Here is a 26018-nt window from a genome sequence, read left to right on the forward strand (position 1 = left end):
CTGGATCTCCTGCACTTTCTCCACCCACCATCAGTTCTTTAGGTCGCAAGTTTTTTGTTGGACCTCAGCCTTCAGGCGTCTGTAGAGCTGCTTTCTTACTCCCGAGTTCTGTTGCTGTTTCCAGATCAGGAATGCCTTGCACTTGAGGCTTATTCACTCCTGGATCTCCTGGTCGTTCTCGTCGAACCAGTCTTGGTGTTTCCTGGTTGAGTGACCAAGCGTCTCTTCACAGGTGCTGATTATGGAGGCCTTGAGTGCAGACCAGGCGCTGTGGGCACTCTGTGTCTCTGCATCACTGGGAGTCGTCAGGTTGTTTGTGAGGCGCAGGCTGAATAGGCCTTTCTTAGCAGGGTCTTCGAGTGCTCCAGCGTTAATTTTCCTGCGGCATTGTTTCTGTTGCCGCCGCTGTTTTGGGGCTACATTGATGGAGATGACAGAGCGGATTAGGCGGTGGTCTGTCCAGCAGTCGTCAGCTCCTGTCATGGCGCGGGTGATGTGGACGTCCTTGCGGTCCCTCGCTCACACGATGACGTAGTCCAGCAGATGCCAGTGCTTGGAGCGAGGGTGCTGCCATGAAGCCTTGTACTTGTCTCTCTGACGGAACAAGGTGTTGGTTATGACAAGGCCATGTTCTAAGCATTTCGACAGGAGGAGGGTACCGTTGAGTTGGCTTTCTCTACCCCCCCCTCTGCCGATCACACCTCCCCAGGGGTCAGTGTCCTTTCCAACTCTGGCGTTAAAGTCTTCAAGGAGGATCAGCTTGTTGCCCGTTGGGACTTGGGACAGAGATTGTTCGAGGCTGGAGTAGAATTCCTCTTTGGTCTCGTCTGTGGCTTCCAGTGTTGGGGCGTACGCTCTGATGACCGTAGCGCACTGGTTCCGGGTTAGGGTGAGCCGAAGAGTCATGAGGTGCTCGTTTATACTGCTAGGGGAGTCTCTGAGACGCCCAACTAGTTCATTTTTTATGGCGAAGCCTACCCCATGGAGGCGGCGTTCTTCTTCAGGTTTGCCTTTCCAGAAGAAGGTGTAGCCACCGCCTTGCTCCTTGAGCTGGCCTTCCCCTGCCCGCCGGGTCTCACTTAGGGCGGCAATGTCAATGTTGAAACGTCTGAGCTCCCGGGCAACGATAGCAGTACGGCGTTCTGGTCTGTCACTGTTGGGGTTGTCCATGAGGGTCCTGATGTTCCAGGTCCTGAACTTTATTTTAAAGGGTGGAAGATGCCTGTGCGTGAATTCTTTTAACGTGGGGTGACCGTTGCATACCAGCTACCACATGGGCTTGACAGAGCAAGGTCTTGGTCCAATAGCAAGGGGATCCAAGATGATTGGAGACCAGGCTCTGCTACAACAGCCTAGCGCATACACACAAACATAATGCTACCATCCTCCACCCGCCTTCCCGCAGGTCCTCTCTGTCTGGGTTTCATAGGATGCATTGTGGTCCTCCCGACCTTGCTGTTGGCCCGTGCTGCACCTTCCCTCGGCCCCGACCCCGCTGCTGGTACACACTGCGCCACTCCTGGGCCCCGACCCCACTGCGCCACTCCTGGGCCTTGACCTCGCTGCTGGGCTCGTCTTCGTTCCTGGGTCCCGGCCTCGGACATGGATGATGTTGTCTCTCACAGGATTAAATTAGCACTGATACTCTCACGATCCCTGGCTCCGAGCTCCACTCGTGATCCACTAGTCACTACATCACTAGTCTAGTGGAGAAGCGTAGTCTGGACGGCAGAGGTGTCTGGGAACTTGGGAGCTAAGTTTAAGTGAAGAGCCAGGGCTCACTGAGAACAAAGAACAGGCATGGTTGGGGGATGGGCTGTGGGTTTAAGTAACTTTAACCTTGCAGCTTGAACTTGCAGTTAGGGATAAAATGCACCCACTATTAGAGCCAGGGGAACTTAAACAGCAGAAGAAAGGAGACTGGGGGGGAAAAAGAGCAAAGGATGGCAACGGATGGCCAAGGATGGCAAAGGAGCTCCCTAGGGAGCTGCCAGCACAGGAGCCATTATATTCTATGCCTCAGCTGATAAAGGCAAGTATTTTGTATGCCTGCTTAACCACCTTATCTACTTGGCCTGCAGTTTTTTTTTAAAATTTACCTCAGATTTTCTACATTGCAAAGGCTTATTCTTCTCAATCCAGTCCCTTCCCCACTTGAGAAAATAAAAATATTTATAAAGTGGGAATCTGCACCTCAGTGATTGACCTCCAGCGCTTTGCTGAGCTTAGTTCGCTCCAGCCCTGCAGGTGACGCACCACGCGGAACCTTTGATCAGTCGCGCACCTCCCGGGCTGTCGCCCGCGCGTGTGTGTACATGCGGCTCGGCTTGCCTCACGCACTCTCTCAAATGGAACAAATATACCACCAGCGAGCAACAACACCTGCAGCCTCACTATACTATAAATAGTAAACAGGTAGTAAGAGGAGGAGTGGGGCCAATTAGGGACCAAAATGGAGACCTACGCATGGAGGCAGAGGGCATGGCTGAGGTACTAAATGAGTACTTTGCATCAGCTTTTACCAAAGTCATAGTGAAAGAGGAAGTAGTTGAAATACTGGATGGGATAAAAATTGATAAAGAGGAAATAGTAGAAGGCTGGCTGTACTTAAAGTAGATAAGTCACCAGGACCGGATGGAATGCATCCTAGAATGCGGAGTGAATTAAAGGTGAAAATTGCAGAGGTACTGGCCATAATCTTCCAATCCTCCTTGGATATGGGGGTGGTGCCAGAGGACTGGAGAATTGCAAATGTTACACCCTTGTTCAAAAAAGGGTGTAAGGATAAACCCAGCAACTAAGGCCAGTCAGTTTAACCTCGGTGGTGGGGAATCTTTTATAAACGATATAATCCGAGACAAAATTAACTGTCACTTGGACAAGTGTGGATTAATTAAGGAAAGCCAGCACGGATTTGTTAAAGGCAAATCGGGTTTAACTAACTTGATTGAGTTTTTTGATGAGGTAACAGAGAGGGTTGATGTGGTGTACATGGACTTCCAAAAGGCATTTGATAAAGTGCCACATAATAGGCTTGCCAGCAAAGTTGAAGCCCATGGAATAAAAGGGACAGTGGCAGCATGGATACGAAATTGGCTAAGTGACAGGAAACAGAGAGTAGTGGTGAACGGATGTTTATCGGACTGGAGGAAGGTACACAGTGGGGTTCCCAGGGGTTGGTACTAGGATCACTGCTTTTCTGGATATATTTTAATGACTTGGACTTTGGTGTACAAGGCACAATTTCAAAATTTGCAGATGACACAAAACTTGGTAGTATAGTGAACAGTGAGGCATATAGGGATAGAATTCAAGAGGACAGACAGGCTGGTGGAATGGGCAGACACGTGGCAGATGGAATTTATCACAGAAAAGTGCAAAGTGATACATTTTGGTAGGAAGAACGAGGAGAGGCAATATAAACTAAAGGGTACAATCCTAAAGAGGGTGCATGAACATAGACCATGGGGTATATGTGCACAAATCGTTGAAGGTGGCAGGGCAGATTGAGAAAGCAGTTAAAAAAGCTTACGGGATCCTGGGCTTCATAAATAAATAGAGGCTTAGAGTACAAAAGCCAGGAAGTTATAATGAACCTTTATAAAACACTAGTCTGGCCTCAACTAGAGTATTGTGTCCAATTCTGGGCACCACACTTTAGGAAGGATGTGAAAGCCTTAGAGAGGGTGCAGAATTGATTTACAAGAATGGTTCCAGGGATGAGGGACTTCAGTTAGGTGGATAGACTGGAGAAGCTGGGGTTGTTCTCCTTAGAGCAGAGAAGGTTGAGAGGATATTTGATAGAGGTGTTCAAAATCACGAGGGGTCTAGACAGAGTAGATAGAGAGAAACTGTTCCCATTGGCAGAAGGGTCGAGAACCAGAGGACACAGATTTAAGGTGATTGGCAGAAGAACCAAAGGCGACATGAGGAAAATGTTTCTTACACAGCGAGTGGTTAGGATCTGGAATTCACTGCCTGAAAGGGTGGTGGAGGCAGACTCAATCTTATCTTTCAAAAGGAAATTGGATAAGTACCCGAAGGAAAAAAAATTGCAGGGCTTCGGAGAAAGGGCAGGGGAGTGGGGCTAGCTGAAGTGCTCTTGCAGAGAGCTGGCATGGGCTCGACAGGCCGAATGGCCTCCTTCTGTGCTGTAACCATTCTGTGATTCTATATAGCAAGAACCTGCCTACCTTCCTGTTAGCACTGAGATTTGCTGCTGGGATTTGCAACGTGACTTGGTAATCCGTCTGCTTATTCATCTCTTCTGCCAGGAAGTTTGCTTCTCTCACTAGAGCATTGGCTCTCACTATTTGCTCTCTCAACTTCGCCAGACTGTGACGGAACAGTTGATCTCTGCAACAGGAAAAAACACAGAAAAATGAAGCAACATTCCTGCTTTCCTACTAAAGTTCGCTGATTATAAATGATAGAAAATGCCTGCAGCTGGTGGCATTATTTACTAATGTATCACTTCTTGCACTTACATAGAAGATACACTGCACTTGAGACTTTCCACTGCATGTAATCAACCAGTACAGTATTTCAATGTGAAAATATTAAGTAAAAATACCTCTGAAATATTTTACTAAGCAGCAAGATATTCATTCTGGAACAGTTCCCTCATTTAAAAAAAAATGCTTTTCATGTTGAAACTCAATTCGGCTGTGTGTGGAAGTGCTTTTCCTAGATAGGGAGGGAACATTGGACAGTAAGTTAACTCTCCACTAGCCAATTAAACAGCACTGCAGATGTTGACTAAAGGTTGCTTGCCGGTCCTCTCTGTCTGGAACTGTGCAACACCCAGGAAAAAACTTACAGAATGGAGTGGGGAAGCCAAGAGAAATTACAATTAAATGTTTTTACGTAAATGTGAAGCTCAACCAGATCTGGCCGATGTGACAGGCCGGGAGTGAGAGGAGATGTGATGCCAAGGCCTTAGCAATTCCAAATTTAGCTGATGGAACCAAATAAAAATACATGAAGATAAAATTAATATATTCAATGCAGTGTGGCTGCACCCCAGTGCATTCCCTAACACTGCAAGATTGTGCACTGGAAAATGCAAAAACGTATTGTTTTAACTGCCTAGGAGTTTCATTTATTAACACTAAAAGCTACACGCAAATTATTAGTTCAGATTTGATTACTGTGATGCTCAGTTTATTTAATAGATCAATATTAGGTTTTCCATGGATTCAACAAGTATTATTTGTAGGGAAATATTACTCTTTTAAATCCATACATGCTGGACTGAGTGGGCTACAGAGCTTCACTTTCTTACCCCAAGTAATCCAGCACAGACAGCTCAATAAGACGTAAATTCCCACCTTTCATTTGAACACTCGTACCTCTCTTCAGACCAAAGCTTCACTTTTTGTTGCGCAGTTTGTGAGGTGAATGATAATCTCTCGATGCTATGCCGGTGCAGCCTCTCTGGTGACAGCTGTTGACGAAGGAGCTCCAGCTCGCGCTCGTACATTAAACGCTGCTCTTCGAGAGCATTCCGTTTCTCCTCCAGGTACTGCTTCTCAAGAATCTGCACGACATTCTGAACGGGGTCTGCAAAATCAGACAGACAAAACATTTAAAGACAGTTTGTATCAAATCCAGTGGTCTGTTTTTGGTACACTATAGCGATCAGCATTTTACAGGAAACTTTGTGATATCCGGCACCGACGGGACCGGCGTGTTGCCGATCTATCAAAACTAGATTAATAGTTAATGTTGAAGCATACGGAGGTTTTCATCTCCGTATCTGACAACAAACACTGTTGCTTAGCAACAGCTTCTAAAGAGTTGGCTGCAGCTGCAAGCGTCTCTAGCTGAAGCTGTTGCTATAGCTACAGACCTTGCAGTGCCTGACTGGGGAAAAAAAAAGAACGAGAACTAAAAAAACTTATAGAAAACGGCTCCTGATTTTTGCCGTTAGCTCAAGTATTCCGGACATACAACCTCCGGATAAACCAAAGTTTCCTGTAATGTGCAAGCACAACACAAGGTAAAGATCGCCTCTATGCAAGGTCTTCTTAAATATATAGTCTCCAGACCCAGTCGTCAGATTTGCAATAAGTACAACAGCAATTTTTCTATAGCTTCCAGAAGAAACATGGACATTCATTTTTAAATATTTAATTCAGGGTGTCAGCTGTGGCTCAGTGGTAGCACTCTCATCTCGGAGTCAGAAGGCTGAGAGTTCAAGTCCCACTCCAGAGACTTGAACACAAAATCTAGGCTGACACTCCAGTGCAGTTCTGAGGGAGTGCCGCACTGTCGGAGGTGCCATCTTTCGGATGAGATGTTAAACCAAGATCCCTCTCAGTGTGATAATTACTCCCATGTAGTTCACTGACCCTATGCACATTTCTGGAATCAGCCTAATTTTAATATTGGGAGCAAGATCCAGGCATGGAAAACACCCATGACTGGGAGCCTACCCATTGGTGGGTGGGAAATCATGTGATGCTGCAGCTGCTTAAACAGGAGGACATGATTTCTCCTGAAACTCGGGGAAACTTTTGGCAGAATACAATGTCTGGAAGCAATACCAGAAGCCAGAAAGCAGCCCGTTTCTCAGATGGGGCCTTGGAGATGTTGCTTGAGGAGGGCCCTCTTTAGCAGTGAGTGCTGCAAGCCTGCAAAAAGAGCAGGGGGAATAGGAAGACGTGATCATTTCATTATCACAATTCTGGAGGTTAAGAGTTTGCCCCAGAATTTGCTGCTCACTGTGGTGTATGTGCCTTTAAGAGCCCCCTGTGTACTGTAATGCCGGTAATGGCCACTCGGGCTATATAAGCCTGTATATTGTCTTGTATCTGTTAGTTCACCTCCAGACTTTGTTCAGTAAACACCTGTGAAACCAACTCCTGCCTTCCGTGTCTCTATTAACACACGGATACAACAGTGGCGACAAATTGGAAACGGACTTACCTGCAATTCGGCAGCACCTCAAGGAGATCGATTCCTCAGACGAAAGTCGAAGAAAAGCAAGAAAGGAAAAATAAAAAACTGTGGTTTCACCAGCTAGCCGAGCTGGTGGCAGGTACTGCAATAATCCTTCCTGGGCGGTGGGCTGCGGCTCCATCGGCTGGCTCTGCAGCGGGGCCGAGCAGCGAAGGCGGAGGCAAACAGAGACAGAAGGGGGGAGCACTCGGGAGACGGCCGGTGCTGCAAAGCAGGTCGGCGTTCGGACCAAGCAGAGGGAGGGAAAAGTCCCAGAGAGTCCGGCGGGAACGAGTCTCCACCTGTAAATAAAAATCGCGGAAAACAGCGTTGTCAGCAGCAGCAGCGGCAGGAAAGTGCGGGAAGCACCATTTTTTTTCTGCAGGGAAGAAAGGAAAGCGCGGGAGGCGCCATTTTTTTTTCAGGATGCCTAAGGCTGGCAATATTAATGCTTTCGATAACGATATAGAGGATTGGACCACATATGTGGAAAGAGTGGAGGTATATTGCACAGCAAATGGAATAGAAAATGATAAAAAAAAGCATCAGTACTTCTAAATCTAATGGGCGCAAGGACATACGGGCTGTTACGAAACTTAATCACTCCAGCCAAACCAAAGGACAAGAATTTTAATGAGATTGTTGATACCCTACAGGAGCACTTAAACCCAACACCACTGCTGATAGCGGAACGATTCAAATTCTTCAAGAGGAATCAGCACAAGAATGAAAGTAACGCTGATTACCTCACCGAATTAAGGAAGCTATCAAAGCACTGCCAATTCGGGGCAGGACTGGCAGATTCTCTTCGAGACAAATTCGTCTGCGGTCTCCTAAGTGAAGGAACACAGAAAAGGCTACTTTCTGAGAAAGATTTGACACTGAACAAGGCTTTCAGTATGGCTGTATCATACGAAGCAGCCGCAAGAGGAGCTGCAGAGATACAGCAAAAGACACAGGACTTCGGCACCCATGAAATGACACAGGGTTTCGAGAGATGTTATCGCTGCGGCAGATCCATCCATGGCCAGAGGGACTGCTGGTTCAAGGACAAAGCATGCAGGCAATGCGGAAAGATTGGACACATTGCACGTGTATGCCGATCTGGACACTAAATCAATAAGGAAAAGTACAGAAAGGTACAAATGATGACGGACAGTAGCTCCGAAGACCAGAAGAGCGATAGCGACTCCGGGAACAAGAGACTAAGCAGTCTCAAATTACATAATCTAATTGCCAAAGAAGATTACCAGACCATCTGGGTTACCCTCACGATAGCGGGGGTCCCCAGTTAAAATGGAGCTAGATACAGGATCAGCTCTGACCGTCATAAGTCGACGGGATTACGAGCAGCTATTTCCGCATATACCTTTGAAAGACACATCCATTATCTTGAAAACATATACGGGGCAGAAAGTATACCTCAAAGGGAAAATAAGGGTAGCTGTTGTATACAACGGCAAGGAAATACAGAAGTTGTATTTATACGTTCTGCAAGATGGTGGTCCACCGCTGTTGGGACGTGAATGGATCAGGAAGGTACGTTTAGACTGGCACTCCATTCAGGCACTGACGGTGACCAGTAAGAAAAAAAATGATGATGACGTCATACCTGAACGATTAAAAGACATCTTGGCCAACGCCAAGGAAGTGTTTCAACAGAAACTAGGAACCTTGAAAGGCATCACCGCCTCAATAAAAGTGGAAGATGCGGCAATTCCCAAGTTTTTTAAGGCAAGGCCGGTACCATACGCAATTCGTCCAGCAGTCGAGGCAGAGCTGGAGAATTTGGAAAAGGCAGGCGTATTATCCAAGATAGATTGGAGCGAGTGGGCAACACCCATCGTCCCGGTCATGAAGAAAACGTTGAATAATGATAAATCTGAAGAACAGAGAAAAATTCGCATCTGTGGGGACTTCAAGGTGACTGTAAACCCGGTCCTTCACACGGTACAGTATCCTCTTCCGAGGATAGAAGATATTTTCGCCTCACTATCCGGAGGGAAACGTTTCGCCAAAATTGACTTGGCACAGGCATATCTACAGATGGAGGTTGAAGAGGCCTCTAAAAAGTATCGCATGATAAATACACACAAAGGCCTGTACCAGTACAATCGACTGGTTTTCGGAGTAGCATCAGCTCCAGCTATCTGGCAAAGAGCTATGGAGCAAGTCCTCCAAGGGATTCCGGGGACTCAATGCTACCTAGACGACATCCTTGTAACAGGAGAAAACGACAACGAGCACCTTGCCAATTTGGAGCAGGTGCTCACTAGGCTGAGAGAACGGGGCCTACGAGCAAATCGCCCCAAGTGCGAATTTTTCCAGAAACAAATATCATATTGTGGCCACATAATTAATGAGGAAGGGTTGCATAAGTCACCTGAAAAAATTGAAGTGGTCATAAAAGCCCCAGCACCTGAAAATGTCTCACAATTAAGGTCGTTCCTGGGATTGATAAATTACTATCATAAATTTTTACCGAACTTGTCAACTCTTCTGCACCCTCTTAACGAACTGCTACAAACGGGAGTAATTTGGAAATGGAGCGAAGACTGTAAACGTGCCTTCCATAAATGCAAAGGCTTGATCACGTCCAAGGAAGTTTTGGTTCATTACAACCCATCACTGCCAATCAGACTGGCGTGCGATGCATCCCCTTACGGCGTAGGAGCAGTATTATCGCATAGATTCCCTGATGGCTCGGAGCGGCCAATAGCTTTTGCGTCACGCTCATTGAACTCAGCTGAGCGTAACTATGCCCAGATCGACAGGGAAGCACTCAGCCTGGTATGGGGAGTGAAGAAATTCAACCATTACCTACACAGACAAAAATTTACCTTGTTGACTGACCATCAACCCCTCGTCTCCATATTCAACCCTAAAAAGGGTGTTCCCATTATGACAGCGCAAAGGCTACAGAGGTGGTCCCTTTTCCTAGGGGCACACCAATATGACATAGAATACAAAGGATCAAAACAGCATGGGAATGCTGACGGTTTATCGCGCCTACCGTTGCCAACGGTAGAAGAGGCACCTACAGTAGACCCAGTGGAGATGTTCCACTCAACCATAGTGGAATGTCTACCAGTAACAAATTCTACCATTGAAAAGGAAACGAGAAATGACCCGACTCTCTCACGAGTCTACGATTTAACGGTGAAGGGATGGCCAGCACATGGCGAACCACTGTTGCCAGCATTCTCGCAAAGAAGAGAACAGCTGTCAGTGTGCCGAGGAACCTTGATGTGTGGATCCAGAGTGGTGATTCCACCCAAACTCCAGGATAAAGTGTTAAAGGAGCTTCACGAGGGGCATCTGGGTGGAGTGAAAATGAAGAACCTAGCCAGAGCGTTTATGTGGTGGCCAGGTATCGATGGAGAAATCGAAGAAATGACCAAGGGCTGTCTGGGATGCCAGAAGGTCCAAAACGCCCCACCACAAGCCCCTCTACATCCATGGGAGTGGCCCTCATCTCCATGGCAAAGGGTACACATCGACTTTGCTGGTCCATTTATGGACTCAATGTTCTTAATCGCAGTTGATGCACACTCCAAGTGGCCGGAGGTAATAAAGATGTCCTCCACCACCACGGAAAAAACCATCACAGTATTAAGGACCATATTTGCCAGGAATGGGCTGTCTGAACAGATCTGTTCTGATAATGGACCGCAATTTGTGTCCGAAGAATTCAGGAAGTTCTTAAAAAACAATGGGGTTAAGCACTACACGTCCGCCCCATACCATCCCGCCACCAATGGATTGGCTGAAAGGTTTGTCCAGACCTTCAAGAAGGCCATAAAGGCCATGGGTAATGAAGACATAAAACTTCAGCATAAGGTAGATAACTTCTTGTTTGCATACAGGAATGCAACACATGTGGTTACAAACCAAACTCCCGCCATGATGTTCTTCAATAGAAGCCTAAGATGCCGGCTGGATTTGATCAAGCCAAACATCAGAAGGGACGTGGAGAACCGGCAATTTCAAGGCATGAATGAAAGGCCAACTAGAACCTTCCAGATAGGTCAACAAGTTTTGGCCCGGGACTACCGTACCGAGAAATGGCAGCCTGGAACTATTTGCACACGACTAGGACCGCTGATGTATACCGTGGACTTTGGAGAAAGCATAATAAGGCGCCATGCTGACCAGATCAGAGTCATCCGAAAAGGGACAACCCACACCACAACTCTATACGCCTAATGATGAAGTAGAGATACCCATAGTATCTACCTCCGATCCGGTGATACTGGAACCAGGTGAACCCGACACTGGCATTCAAGCCGAATCAGCCTTGCCAAAAGAACCTACTACACCACCAGAAACTACTACACCACCGAGGCGTTATCCGGACCGAGTCAGGAAGCCTCCAGAGAGACCGACTTATAATTGATTAACTGCAGCAAATGTGTAGATTATTGTTCTTGTAACATGTTAATTAATGATTACTTAAAATATTATGTACTGGTTGTCTAAAAGGGGAGGAATTGTGGTGTATGTGCCTTTAAGAGCCCCCTGTGTACTGTAATGCCGGTAATGGCCACTCGGGCTATATAAGCCTGTATATTGTCTTGTATCTGTTAGTTCACCTCCAGACTTTGTTCAGTAAACACCTGTGAAACCAACTCCTGCCTTCCGTGTCTCTATTAACACACGGTTACAACACTCACCATTCGTGCTGAGAGCTTTCATCATGACTTCCATCTGTGCAAACTCATAATTATAGTCTGGTTCTGATGAAGCTTCACTTGCCGTCTCCACATCCTGCTCTGTGGCACCTTCTCGATTTGCCTCGTTCTCATATTCTTTTAATTTGTCTCGCCTCTTCCTTGTAGGTAGGTTAATTCTATTTGTAAAAAAATTGATGGTTTAAAAAATGTTTTAAGTTTGACTTAATTGATGCAACACATTTATGTAATGATACTTTCAATATTTGGCTAACAAGAAAACCCAAATCTGGATTCTACTAGAACTTTTTGCACTTTCCTTTGTGGTGAAGTATCACTTACTAAGGTCAGGATAATGGCAAGTAAGTTATGGAACACTTTCCAATCAACATAAACATCAAGCACTCCCAGATCAGTTACAGGATAGGTTACCTCCTTTTATGCTGCCTTGACAATGTTCCTCAACACCAACCATTTCTGCACCACTGTGAATGATTCCATTTCCAACAGCAGACATCTTTAAGGCTTGAGTGAGGTTGCTAAATTATGGTTAGTTTGATCATGTGGGCTTATGTCCAATATGAAATGAGCTGAGAATGCCTGAACTTATTTCACATTGAACCCCTGCAGCAGGCAGACAGGGTAGGTCATGTCTGACTAATCTAGTTGAATTTTTTGAGGTGGTCACTAATGAGGTGGACATGGGAGTGTCTATGAATATTGCCTAAATGGACTTCTTGAAACATGAGATAAGGTTCCACACAAGAGATTATTAGCAAAAATAAGAGCTCGTGAAATTAGAGGTGAGTTTGTGTTGATAATTGGTTGGGAGGTAGGAAACGTAGAGTAGGGATAAAGGGAATGTACTCTGATTGGTGGAATGTGACCAGTGGTGTTCCCCAGGGATCTGTACTGGGGCCTCAGCTTTTCACCATATATATCAATGACTTGGATGAAGGAATAGAGAGTTGTATATCCAAGGTTGCAGATGACATTAAGTTGGGAAGTTGTGTAGATAGGAGCAGGAAGTTACAAAGGGACATAGACAGATTAAGTAACTGAGCAAAGCTGTGGCAGGTGGAGTTCAATGTGGGGAAGAGTGAGGTCATCCACCTTGGATCAAAGAAAGACAAATAGAAATATTTTCTTAATGGCGAGAGACGAGGCGCTGTGGAGGAGCAAAGGAATTTGGGTGTCAATGTAAACAAATCACTAAAAGCTAGTGTACAGATACAAAAAGCAATCAAAAGGGGTAATGGAATGTTAGCCATTATTTCAAGGGGGCTGGAATACAAAGAGGAGGAAGTTATGCTTCAGTTGTACAGAGCTTTGGTCAGACCCCATTTGGAGTACCGTGTGCAAACCTGTGCACCGAACCTCAGGAAGAATAACTGGCCTTAGAGGGAGTACAGCACACATTTACCAGAATGATACAGGGGCTTAAGAGTTAAATTATGAGGACGGGTTGCATAAACTTGTGTTGTATTCCCTTGAGTTTAGAAGGTTCAGGAGTGATCTAATTGAAGAGTTTAAAATGATGAATGGATTTGATAAAGTAGAAAGAGAGGAGTTACTTCCTTTGATGGGGGAATCCAGAAAAAAGAGGCACAATCTTAATAATTAGAGCTGGACCATTCCGGAGTGCAATCAGGAAGCACTTTTTCACACAAAGGGTTGTGGAAATGTGGAATTCTCTCCTTCAAAAGGCAGTGGAGGCTGGGCCAAATGAAATTTTTATTAGGTGAGGGTATCAAGGGATATGGATCAAAGGCAGGTAAATGGAGTTGAGGTACAAACCAGCCATGATCTAAGTGAATGGTTGAACAGGTTCGAGGGGCTAAATGGCCGACTACACTTCCTCTGTTCCCATCAGTCTAAGCTGGATTTGAACCCAAATCTCCAAGATGCAAGAACAATGTGCTTTAACCATCAGTCTCTTCAACAAAGGTGTTTAAAAAAAATACACAAGACACTAAAGATGGTGTAATATTTCAAGATTATACAAACAAACTTTTATTATAAAATTTATCTTAGTGAGTCCATCATCTACACCAAACCAGATTAATGTTCTTCCTCCTCGCAGGTTGTGTTTTACTCCTTTCCAATTGATATTTTCTACTGTCGTTACTCACCACGAATGATATGCCACGCCCTTCTCCACAATTTCCATTTTCTCCCCAATTACACTGCACTAAAAAATTCTATAAGTTACAGTTGCCATGACAGCGCCCCAACCCACCCTTGCTAGATAGAAAAAAGGAAATGTATAAAATATAACAAACACCTAAAATATTTTATCATTTCAAGAGACAGGCAGAGGAGGAAATAGATAGAGGGAAGACAGGCAAGGAGAGAATTACACAAAGGTACAATGAAAGTATGAGAGTCAGAGAGAGAGGGAGTCAAAGACCAATAGGATGAGAGAGGAGAAAGAAAGTAGCAGAGTCGGAGTGAAGCAGAGGCAGTTACAGGAAGAATGCATTTTTTTAAATTGCCCATGAAGAATGGTAGATTAACTAAATATTTTTCAAATACATACATTTGAACTAAAACATGACATACCTAAAGAAGTGGTTATTTCCCCATAGAATTCTGTCCCCATGCCAGAGAGAGTTGGGAGCATGCAACACAGCACCATTCAAGCAGGTTCTGAAAAATAAAGTTTAATTATCTGAAATTCAGGGTTCACTATGATGTTCACTGTCTCCATGTCTTATGATAAGCCAGAAAAATCCAGACTTGATGAGTGGAATGATACAAATAAACAATTTCGGTTGTCTTTATAACATTGCTTCTGTAGATTCGAGGCCAGGGTCCACTTTGGCATTTTCAGAACAGTTGAACATCAGATGAGACCACACTTACGTAGCTTGGATAAAGTCTGACAACCTGTTTTTACAATTACTGAGGTGGTAAGTTTGTTTATGGATTCACAGGCCGGGAGTGTTGTAACCTAATGTCATCCCTTGGGGGAAGACATCTTGCATTACGTGAAGCACTGAAAAAAAATTATAGCAACACTTCAAAACCAGTGAGAACAGACTAAAATATTAACTCAAAAAAGGACAAACATTGCATCTAACTAGATGAATACGGTTTGTATGCCTTACGTAATAAATGCAGTTGAGTTAATGTAATGTGGGAAAATAAGACAAAAAGTAGATTCTGTAAACCCATAAACCAGGATAACTACAGAGACTGGCTAGCTATTCTTCAGCTGATCACATCATCAGAGGGCTTGCAGTACAAATTAGACTTAAGATGCAATGCGATACCCAAACCTAATTTTTTTTTTAAAACCTCTAAATTATTCAAATTATAAATTCAATACTTAAATTACAGTGCTAGGGAATTTGACTGAGCATATTCCTGCCCCCCCAGCTTTATAAAGGTCACAGTCGCTCTTAAACTGGGAAACCCGCCAGTTCGCAGGAAGCTTCGAAGAAATTTTGTTTACTTATATATAACAGATTAAATCCTCAAGATAACATTGTACCTTGCAATATCCCCAAATTTCACATATTCTTTGAAAAAAAGAGATATTTATAAACAGTGTAAAAAAGTTTCACAACTTTACGATAGTATCAAACTGGAAAAAAATAGGTGCGTTAGTAAAATGCTTTATTGGGTACGAGAAGCATTCTAAATGTACAGAAACGGGTTTGCTCATGCCCCTCCCCAGCCCAGATCACTGCTGCAGTTCAGCTTCATATTAGGAGGTGCACAAGAGCAACTCAATGCAACTACTTGCCAGATTTTCCCTCCCTTGCTTTGGGGGATGCACCTAGCTCCAATTCTTTCCCTTTAATAATGCCACAGTTGAGATTGGGACCCGGTATAGAAATTTCTGTGCCACCCTGTCTGTCTACTGTTTTAAAAATCTACTGTAAGTGGGGCATATCCTAAAGAACAGATTCAAATTGCATCAGACTAAACCAACTTTGGCTCCTACCCTCACTAACCCAATAAAACGGGCAGTGCAGCAGTTAAGAAAAGCTATGTGTATTTTTGAATGTACTTAACCAAGTTAAGAGCACCATGATAGCATACTTGCTATATAATGCATTAATATTAATTACTCAAAGTAGAGCAAGTTACCCCTGAAGGGAAAAAATCAGAAGACACATCATACTAACATTCAAAAAACTTCCAATATGGGTTTGCACTTAAAAGTATCAAAGTCTCGGATTACATCGCAAGATTTAGATAGCACCAATGGAGCACTAGCAGAAATGCAAGTAATGGATCTGTTACTGAGCCAGCTAATAGGAGCGTGGTGCAAAACCCGAACTGGAACATTTTTCCATGAGACACTTCCTGTAATAGTATCAGGCATGCCCAGGTTTTGTTAGAAGTACAGTACTAGGTAAATATCACAGCACACCTCAAATCCCAGCCCCTACAAATCTCCCTCTCATCTTTACCGATGGAGCAGTCCCATTTTTACACTCTGCTATATCGGTCTTAAGAATAAAAGGCCCATGAAATTTGTGCTTTAGTCATGATTTTTTGCTACAAAGAATCACGGCTGCTAAGGACTAAATTGGAAATACTCAAATTAATTTAACAAGAAACTGAGCTCCAATCTTTCTAGAGTGAACATAAACCTACCGCCCAACGTTGAAAAGACAGTCTTACACCCAGACTTCCTGATTTTTTTTTATTCATTTATGGGATTAGGGCGTCGCTGGCAATGCCAGCATTTATTGCCCATCCCTAATTGCCCTTGAGAAGGCGGTGGTGAGCTGCCTTCTTGAACCACTGCCGTCAGTGTGGTGAAGGTACTGCCACAGTGCTGTTAGGTAGGAAGTTCCAGGATTTTGACCCAGCGACGATGAAGGATCGGCGATGTATTCTAAGTCAGGATGGTATGTGACTTGGAGGGGAACTTGGGGGTTGTGGTGTTCCCATGCGCCTGCTGCCCTTGTCCTTTTAGGTGGAAGAGGTCGTGGGTTTGGGAGGTGCTGCCGAAGAAGCCTTGGTGAGTTGCTGCAGTGCATCTTGTAGCTGGTACACACTGCAGCCACGGTACGCCGGTGGTGGAGGGAGTGAATGTTTAAGGTGATGGATGGGATGCCAATCAAGCGGGCTGCTTTGTCCTGGATGGTGTCGAGCTTCTTGAGTGTTGTTGGAGCTGCACTCATCCAGGCAAGTGGAGAGTATTCCATCACACTCCTTACTTGTGCCTTGTAGATGGTGGAAAGGCTTTAGGGAGTCAGGAGGTGAGACATTCACTGCAGAATACCTAGCCTCTGGCCTGCTCTTGTTGCCACAGTATTTATGTGGCTGGTGGGGGCTCCAGTTAAGTTTCTGCTCAATGGTGACCCCCAGGATGTTGATAGTGGGGGATTCGGCGATGGTAATGCCACTGAATGTCAAAGGGAGCTGGTTAGACTCTCGCTTGTTGGAGATAGTCATTGCCTGGCACTTCTGTGGCGCAAATGTTACCTGCCACTTATCAGCCCAAGCCTGAACGTTGTCCAGGTCTTGTTGCATGCGGGCATGGACTGCTTCATTATCTGTGGTGTTGTGAATGGCGCTGAACACTGTGCAGTCATCAGCGAACATCCCCATTTCTGACCTTATGTTGGAGGAGTCATTGATGAAGCAGCTGAAGATGGTTGGGCCTAGAACACTGGGACTGCCCTGAGGAACTCCTGCAGCGATGTCCTGGGGCTGTAATGATTGACCTTCAACCACCACAACCATCTTCCTTTGTGCTAGGTATGACTCCAGCCAGTGGAGCATTTCCCCACCCGCGATACCCATTGACTTCAGTTTTACTAGGGCTCCTTGATGCCACACTCGGTCAAATGCTGCCTTGATGTCAAGGGCAGTCACTCTCACCTCATCTCTCTCAGGATAGTCAATGGAGGAGAATAAAAATGACAGCCACCTCAAGGACATCCACTTTTATTGGGCAGATGGAGGCAGCCAGTCAGTATCCTACCTGAACGGGTACTGTGACAAATAAATCATAACTTTAAGAGGTGAAAGATCCAGGCCCTCCTAGCAATTTTTAGTCAGAGGTCAGACATATATTAAGCTGAAGAGACATAATCAAGTACACAAACCAAATTTACACTTTAATAAGGTAATCCAATTTAGAAGAAAACCGTATGCAACATATTTAAGAAACTAAACATTAACAGATACAAAATGCTGGCAGTCAAATGGAACAGAGGATGTTGGGAATACACACCAGGTCAATCAGCATCTGAAAAGAGAAGACAGGTTATTGATTGTCCATGTGACCCTTTGAATGGTCAACAAATGAAATGTTAACCTGGCCTTTTCTTTTCAGATGCCGACAGACCTGCTATTTCCATCAACTTCTGTTTTTAAATTGTCACACCACCTCAGTTTCTCAGATTCTATATGGTTGGACACTGGGCTTTATTCAGCCTTTATTGGTAACTGTATTGCTGAAACCGCAAACTGAGCTATTGTGCAGGATGGTGCCTTGGACTGTTAGTTTCGACACAGACTGATTACCTGGCATTTTCATTTGGGCTGAGAATAACATCCCCATCTGCTGTCGTGTCAATGACACAGTGCTCGGGCTGGATACCGATTCCGCACAGCTGAATGTCCTGAGATTCATCTGCACCGACTCTGGTGTGATCCTGTTGGGAATATCAGAAGCTTAAAAGGTCAGCACCTGACACTTGGCTATAAATATTTACAGGATGCATGTATAGTGCAGCACACCACTTCAGTAACAGTCTGGATCATCAGTGTTTCCATGCATGCTATAAACACTAATGCTGTCTTGACAAATGTTTAATTACAACCTTTTTTCTAATTAAAACATACAGCCAAGAAATAACTTGAAGTCAGTGGCAATTACAAAATATGAAGCAAAAAAACTACATAAAACAGCTACAGAAATAAAAACAGTATATTTAAATAACTTACATGTAGCCTTCAGTAAGTGCATTCAAACTGGCAGAATTGGATCTTACAAAGTTGCAGAAAGTAGAATTTATTGGGAGAAAGGGAGAGGTGATTTTTACAATACAGATACTATGGAAAAGATTACTGGACATCCTTCCTGCTAGTGAAGGAAGGAGGTGGATGGTGGAGCAAATAGTCCAGCATTAATTCTGCTCAAACTCAACGTGAAGTAAAGTAGTGAAAAGTCGGCAAGGTGGAATGCGATCGCACCGTATATAAACGCCAAACCTAGTCAACCACAAGGTAGGGTGAGGCTACACCCGCAAATCTCACTCAAGCATGTGGAGTAGAGTCAATTGCACCCGAGCACAACTCTATTATTTAGTCTTTTCCCTGCTTTATATCCCACACTTGGTTTGGAATGGGGGGTGGGAAAGAGACATTTACATGCTTAATACACTCTTCAACTCCCTTGAGAGACAGCTGTAGAATAAAAAGTATTTTGTGACTAATTTTACATACCCTACTAGACATCAAGTCATCAAGCTAGAGGACGCACATCGTCCAAATATACAATTGTCAAACAAAATTATATACTCTGATGCATAACAAAATTAAGAACCCGCAGTAAATTTCCACCTCAACTCTTCATTTAATTGTAGTTTTGGTGGCAGTGTGCAGAGATAGATTGAATTGGTGCTGGGTGATTGGAAAGAGAAATTCAAATGTAAATGGCAAGAATTCTGACTGGAAGAGTTTGACAAACAGGATCCGTGTTGTGTTCTGCACTCCCAACAGTTTTGTATGATTTAGAAGAGGGTGTTGGTAACTGCATCCCAATGTTTGCAGATGGCATCAAAATCGCAGGGGTGGTCAATACTGTGGAAGATAAGGGGGACTTAAACTTTTTTTGTGAGGTGGGTCAGCAATTGACAGATGGAGTTTAACATAGCTAGGTGTAAAGTCATGTACTAAGCGATACAAAATAAGCAGAGGAATTATGGTGTTAATGAGAAAACACTGATAAAAACTAATCAGGAAAGAGATTTACAAGTTTTGGTTGGTAAATCCCTCAAGACATCAAACCAAAGTCGGGCAGCTATCAAGAAAATAAATACGATGTTAGGTTGTCACACACCATCCTGACTTGGAAGTATATGTATATATATATAGATGCGGGTTCAAATCTCAACGGCCGCCGCCGCCGCCATGGTGTCGTGGCTCCTGTCCTGGCTGATGCTGGCTCAGTACAGCGCCTGTATATGCACTGTATAAATATATATAAATACGGAGTGCTAGCAGCAGAGAGTGCCTTTTGAGAGTTTGGTCCCAGGATTAGCAGACATCGCAGAGGCAGAGCAGCGAGGCGAGGCCCAGTCAAGGCAGCCGGGAGCAGCAGCGGGTGTCGAGTCGGAGCAGCGAGGCAGCCTAAACAGGCTCCACAGGCAACATTCCAAGGGGAGGTCAGAATTCAAAAGTGACATCACAGCCAAGCTGGTAGGTGATTGGCGAGTACTTTTCCTTCCCTTTTAAACCTTTATAAGTTGGTAAGTTCAATTAAATAGAGGTGTGATATTCATCATCTAGAATCGGGGCAGAGGGTATTTAAAAATAATAATAATAAATTTAATTAATTACAGAGAATGGCAGAGCAGGTGATGTGTTACTGCTGCAATATGTGGGAGCTGGTGGACACCATTGATGTTTGCAGTGATCACATTTGCAGTAAGTGTTGGCTGCTCGAGGAACTGGAGTCCGAGCTTCAAACACTGCGACACATCAGGGAGGGGGAGAGTTACCTGGACTCTGTTCCAGGAAGTAGTCACACCAATTAGATTAACTAATTCAGATGTATTCCGTGGTCAGGGACAGGAGGGTGTGACTATGAGTGAGGCAGGTACGGGGATCCAGGAGGTAGTGTTGGAGGAGCCGCAACCCTTGCTCTTGTCCAACAGGTTCGAGGCTCTTACTCCCTGTGAGGACAGGAATGGGGACTGCAGGGAGGATGAGCAACCTAGCCACAGCACCGTGGAACGAGGGGCCATTCAAGTAGGGGGGAGTAAAAAGAAATGTTGTAGTGGTAGGGGATAGTATCATTAGGGGGATAGATAGGGTTCTTTGCAGCCGAGAGCGAGAGTCCCGAAGGCTGTGTTGCCTGCCTGGTGCCAGGGTTAAGGACATCTCTTCTGGGCTGGAGAGAAACTTGGAGTGGGAGGGGGAGGATCCAGTTGTCGTGGTCCATGTTGGTACCAACGACATAGATAGGACAAGGAAAGAGGTTCTGCTGAGGGAGTATGAACAGCTAGGGGCCAAATTAAAAAGCAAAACCACAAGGGTAATAATCTCTGGATTACTACCTGAGCCACGAGCAAATTTGGCTAGGGTAAATAAAATCAGAGAGTTAAATGCATGGCTCAAAGACTGGTGTGGAAGAAATGGGTTTTGCTTCTTGGGGCACTGGCACCAGTACAGGGACGGGAGAGAGCTGTTCCGTTGGAACGGACTTCACTTGGCCAGTGCTGGGACTAGAATCCTGGCGAATCGAATAACTAGGGCTGTAGAGAGGGCTTTAAACTAATCAGTGGGGGGGGAGGTTTCAAGAGAGTGAAAAATAAAAATGTCAGCGGAGAAGGCAATAGAGCAAGGTAGCAGTGGGGGAATTAAAAACCAGAGAGTGTCAGGAAGGGACAGAATGTATAAAGATCATAAAGGTAGAGTAGTAAAGGGGGTAAAAGCAGGAATAAATTGTCACAAAACATATTTAAAAGTTCTTTATCTGAATGCACGCAGCATTCGTAACAAAATAGAATTGACGGTACAAATAACTACACATGAGTATGATCTGGTGGCCATTACAGAAACATGGCTGCAAGGTGACCATGACTGGGAACTAAACATCCAGGGGTATTTGACAATTAGGAAGGACAGACAGGAAGGAAAGGGAGGTGGGGTGGCTATGTTAATAAAGGGTGGAATCACTGCAATAGTGAGAAATGATATTGGGTCAAAGGATCAGGATAGTGAAACAGTTTGGGTGGAGATAAGGAATAATAGGGGAAAAAGTCACTAGTGGGTGTAGTCTATAGGCCTCCTAACAGTTGCAACTCTGTTGGTCGGAGTATAAATCAGGAAATAGTTGGTGCTTGTAATAAGGGAACAGCGATAATCATGGGGGATTTTAACTTTCATATTGACTGGACAAATCAAATTGGGCAGGGCAGCCTTGAGGAAGAGTTCATAGAGTGCATTAGGGATGGGTTCCTTGAGCAGTATGTAACTGAACCAACCAGGGGGCAGGCAATCTTAGATCTGGTCCTGTGTAATGAGACGGGATTAATAAAAAATGTCCTAGTAAAGGATCCTCTTGGAATGAGTGACCATAACATGGTTGAATTCCGAATTCAGTTGGAGGGTGAGAGAGTTGGATCTCAAACCAGCGTACTAAGCTTAAATAAAGGAGACTATGAAGGGGCGTAAAAGAAAAGACAGCCATCCGTGGCTAAGTAAAGTAATAAAGGATAGTATCCGGCTGAAAACAAGGGCATATAAAGTAGCCAAATCTAGTGGGGGGATAGAAGATTGGGAAGCATTTAAAAGCCAGCAAAGAATAACTAAAAAGATTAATTAAGAAAGGGAAGATAGATTATGAAAGTAAACTAGCAAAAAATATAAAAACAGATAGCAAGAGTTTCTACAGTTATATAAAAAGAAAAAGGATGGCTAAAGTGAATGTTGGTCCCTTAGAGGACGAGACCGGGAAATTAGTGGTGGGGAACATGGAGATGGCAAAAATGCTGAACAAATATTTTGTATCAGTCTTTACAGTAGAGGACACTAAAAATATCCCAACACTGGACAAACAGGGGGCTATAGGGGGGGAGGAGCTAAACACAATTAAAGTCACTAAGGAGGTGGTACTCGGTAAGATAATGGGACTAAAGGCGGATAAATCCCCTGGACTTGATGGCTTACATCCTAGGGTCTTGAGAGAAGTAGCGGTAGGGATTGTGGATGCATTGGTGGTAATCTTCCAAAACTCCCTGGATTCAGGAAAGGTCCCAGCAGATTGGAAAACGGCTAATGTAACACCCTTATTTAAAAAGGGAGGCAGACAAAAGGCTGGAAACTATAGACCAGTTAGCCTAACATCTGTGGTTGGTAAAATGTTGGAGTCCATTATTAAGGAAGCAGTAACAGGACATTTGGATAAGCATAATTTAATCGGACAGAGTCAGCATGGTTTTACGAAGGGGAAGTCATGTTTGACAAATTTGCTCGAATTCTTTGAGGACGTAACAAACAGGGTGGATAAAGGGGAACCAGTGGATGTGGTGTATTTGGACTTCCAAAAGGCATTTGACAAGGCGCCACACAAGATTACTGCACAAGATAAAAACATCACGGGATTGGGGGCAATGTACTGGCATGGGTGGAGGATTGGCTGTCTAACAGAAAACAGAGTGTTGGGATAAATGGTTCATTCTCTGGTTGGCAATCAGTAACTAGTGGTGTTCCGCAGGGGTCAGTGCTGGGACCCCAACTCTTTACAATCTATATTAATGATTTGGAGGAAGGGACCAAGTGCAACGTATCCAAGTTTGCTGACGATACAAAGATGGGAGGGAAAGCAGTGAGTGAGGAGGACATAAAAAACCTGCAAAAGGACATAGACAGGCTAAGTGAGTGGGCAGAAATTTGGCAGATGGAATATAATGTTGGAAAGTGTGAGGTTATGCACTTGGCAGAAAAAATCAAAGAGCAAGTTATTATCTAAATGGAGAGAAACTGCAAAGTGCTACAGTACAAAGGGATCTGGGGGTCCTGGTGCATGAAACACAGAAGGTTAGTATGCAGGTACAGCAGGTGATCAGGAAGGCCAATGGAATCTTGGCTTTTATTGCAAGGGGGATGGAGTATAAAAGCAGGGAAGTCTTGCTGCAGTTATACAGGGTACTGGTGAGGCCACACCTGGAATACTGCGTACAGTTTTGGTTTCCATATTTAAGAAAAGATATACTTGCTCTCGAGGCAGTTCAGAGAAGGTTCACTCGGTTGATTCCGGAGATGAGGGGGTTGACGTATGAGGAAAGGTTGAGTAGGTTGGCACTCTACTCATTGGAATTCAGAAGAACGAGAGGCAATCTTATCGAAACATATAAGATTGTGAGGGGGCTTGATTGGGTGGATGCGGTGAGGATGTTTCCACTGATGGGTGAGACTAGAACTAGGGGGCATAATCTTAGAATAAGGGGCTGCCCTTTCAAAACTGAGATGAGGAGAAACTTCTTCACTCAGAGGGTAGTAAATCTATGGAATTTGCTGCCTCAGAGAGCTGTGGAAGCTGCGACATTAAATAAATTTAAAACGGAGATAGACAGTTTCCTAGCTGATAAGGGAATAAGGGTTTACGGGGAGAGGGCAGGGAAGTGGACGTGAGTCTAGGTTCGGATCAGCTGTGATCCTATTGAATGGCGGAGCAGGCCCGAGGGGCCGTATGGCCTACTCCTGCTCCTACTTCTTATGTTCTTATATCGCCATTTCCTCATCGTCGCTGGGTCAAAATACTGGAACTCCCTCCCTAACAGCACCGTGGGAGTACCTTCACCACACGGACTGCAGCGGTTCAAGAAGGGGGCTCACCACCTCCTTCTCACGGGCAACTAGGGATGGGCAATAAATGCTGGCCTTGCCAGCAATGTCCACATCCCAGGAACAAATAAAAAAAGACGAAGAGAGTGTTGATCAAAGGAGGTTATCCTGCCACTATAAAGTGCGTTGATCAGGCTACACCTGAAGTATTACATGCAGTTCTGAAACTCTTACTACAGGAAGGACATAGCTGATTAGAAAAGTATTAGAAGCTGAAAATAATCTTTATATCTGACATTTGGTTTGGAATGGGGGGGGGGGGGGGGGCGGGGAAAAGAGGAGAGACATTTACATGCTTACATCGCATACTTCACTGAGAAGGTGGTCAGTTTTTGGAATAGCTTACCGAGGAAGGTTATAGGTGGAAGTATCTTAGATCTGTATTTTCTGTAGCACTGAGACTTTCATTTTTCCAGTGACTAAATAATACTTTAGTCTTTCATTTTTTAAGTACTGTGGAAACATTTAACCACTCAGCACACACTGGTTGCTGGGACCACAAAGAACTTCCAGGTTTTGATTGTGATTCTTGCATTTGTGATGTGCCCATACTAATCTTTAGAATCGAGACTAATTACATGGAGAGAAGATGTTTCCACTTGTGAGGGAGTTCAAAACTAGGGGTCATAAATGTAAGATATTCACTAATAAAGCTAATAAGGTATTCAGGAAAACCTCTTTGCTCAGAAAGTGGTTAGAATGTGGAACTCACTACCACAAGGAGTAATTGAGGTGAATAGCATAGATGCATTTAAGGGGAAGCTAGAAAAGTACATGAGGGAGAAAAAAATAGGATATGCTGAAAGGGTTTGATTAAGTATAGTTGGAAGAGGCTCATGTAGAGCATAAACACCAGCATAGACCAGTTGGGCCGAATGGCCTGTTTTTGTGCTGTAAGTTCTATGTAGTTCTATGTAATCTCTTCAAAGTCAAAACAGACAAGTATCTTGAAGAGAAACACATCATTGCTTACAACTGGGCTGTCTAGTTGCACCAATGGGCACGGAAAATTCATGGCCGTTCTGGTGGATTCGTAAGTCCTGGCCTCACCAGGTGTACCTGGCCAATACTGGCGGGTGGGTGTGGGGCCTTAAATGGTGGTCCATGCTAAGATCAGAGACTCAACCCTGGAGATCAGGGGAGCAGAAATTGTTTCTAAATGTTTTGTGCACAATTAACCAGCTGAGTATTTTCTAAGCCGTGGACTTTCCCAGCCTTATCTATGTTCTATTACTGTACTTAGCATATGCATGTTTTGCCTCATGCTCGTATTTTACATGCATATATAAACACGTATACACATAAGCCAATTTTTTTTTTACCAAGCAATACACACGTGCTCTCATAACAGGCACTTTTGTTTCTAACACTTGCAGCATAATGTAATGAAATCTGTTTGTCTTGATCCTGTATTCGTTTTGCACTCATGTATATTACCCTCCCCCACTGTGTATAGTTTCACTTCCTCTTTCCCGACTAGCCTGGGAGGTTCCAGGTCTTGGCTCTTGGCTCTGCCCCTGACTTCGCTTACATAAAGATCCCAGGATCTGTATGACTCATTCCTGTGAACCAGTCGGCGTGTTGAGATGTTAGCTCTGATCTCAGTGATTAAAAGCCAACTTGTTTAAGTCTATAACTTCTAGTTTTGTGGTTATTGAAGGCCCATCACATACATTGCTCACTTGTGTCTCAGATCCATTCTCCAATCTTATTTTAATGTGAATTTTGTGTCCATCAGTATGAGGGTTGTTAAGTGTTGCAGAATGGAACAATAACCTTTTCAGTTACCTAATGTCAGTAATATGCAGTCCCAAGTCTGGTTAGATGCAGAGTAACATTTTCTCTATGCTATGAAGGATG

At 44.4% G+C, this 26018-nt stretch overlaps 1 protein-coding gene across 6 annotated transcripts in view; it reads right to left on the minus strand.

Moving 5' to 3' along the window:
• Positions 1 to 26018, minus strand: part of kif13a (kinesin family member 13A) — a 346616-nt gene that overhangs the window by 86247 nt on the left and 234351 nt on the right. For all 6 annotated transcript variants that reach the window (XR_015078504.1, XR_015078505.1, XM_085988906.1 and 3 more), the window contains exons 14-18: positions 18108 to 18238; positions 14175 to 14261; positions 11616 to 11791; positions 5352 to 5562; positions 4194 to 4356 (exon numbers count right to left, since the gene is read on the minus strand). Coding sequence is in view for 4 of the 6 variants with exons in the window: in XM_085988906.1 (XP_085845032.1) it covers positions 4194 to 4356; positions 5352 to 5562; positions 11616 to 11791; positions 14175 to 14261; positions 18108 to 18238 (768 nt within the window). In the remaining 2 variants the exon portion in view is untranslated. The remainder of the gene's footprint in view (positions 1 to 4193; positions 4357 to 5351; positions 5563 to 11615; positions 11792 to 14174; positions 14262 to 18107; positions 18239 to 26018) is intronic.

This window comes from Somniosus microcephalus, chromosome 5 (assembly GCF_052327205.1).
Source record: "Somniosus microcephalus isolate GS21.2 chromosome 5, FLI_Smic_1.0, whole genome shotgun sequence".
In the NCBI taxonomy this organism is placed as follows: domain Eukaryota; kingdom Metazoa; phylum Chordata; class Chondrichthyes; order Squaliformes; family Somniosidae; genus Somniosus; species Somniosus microcephalus.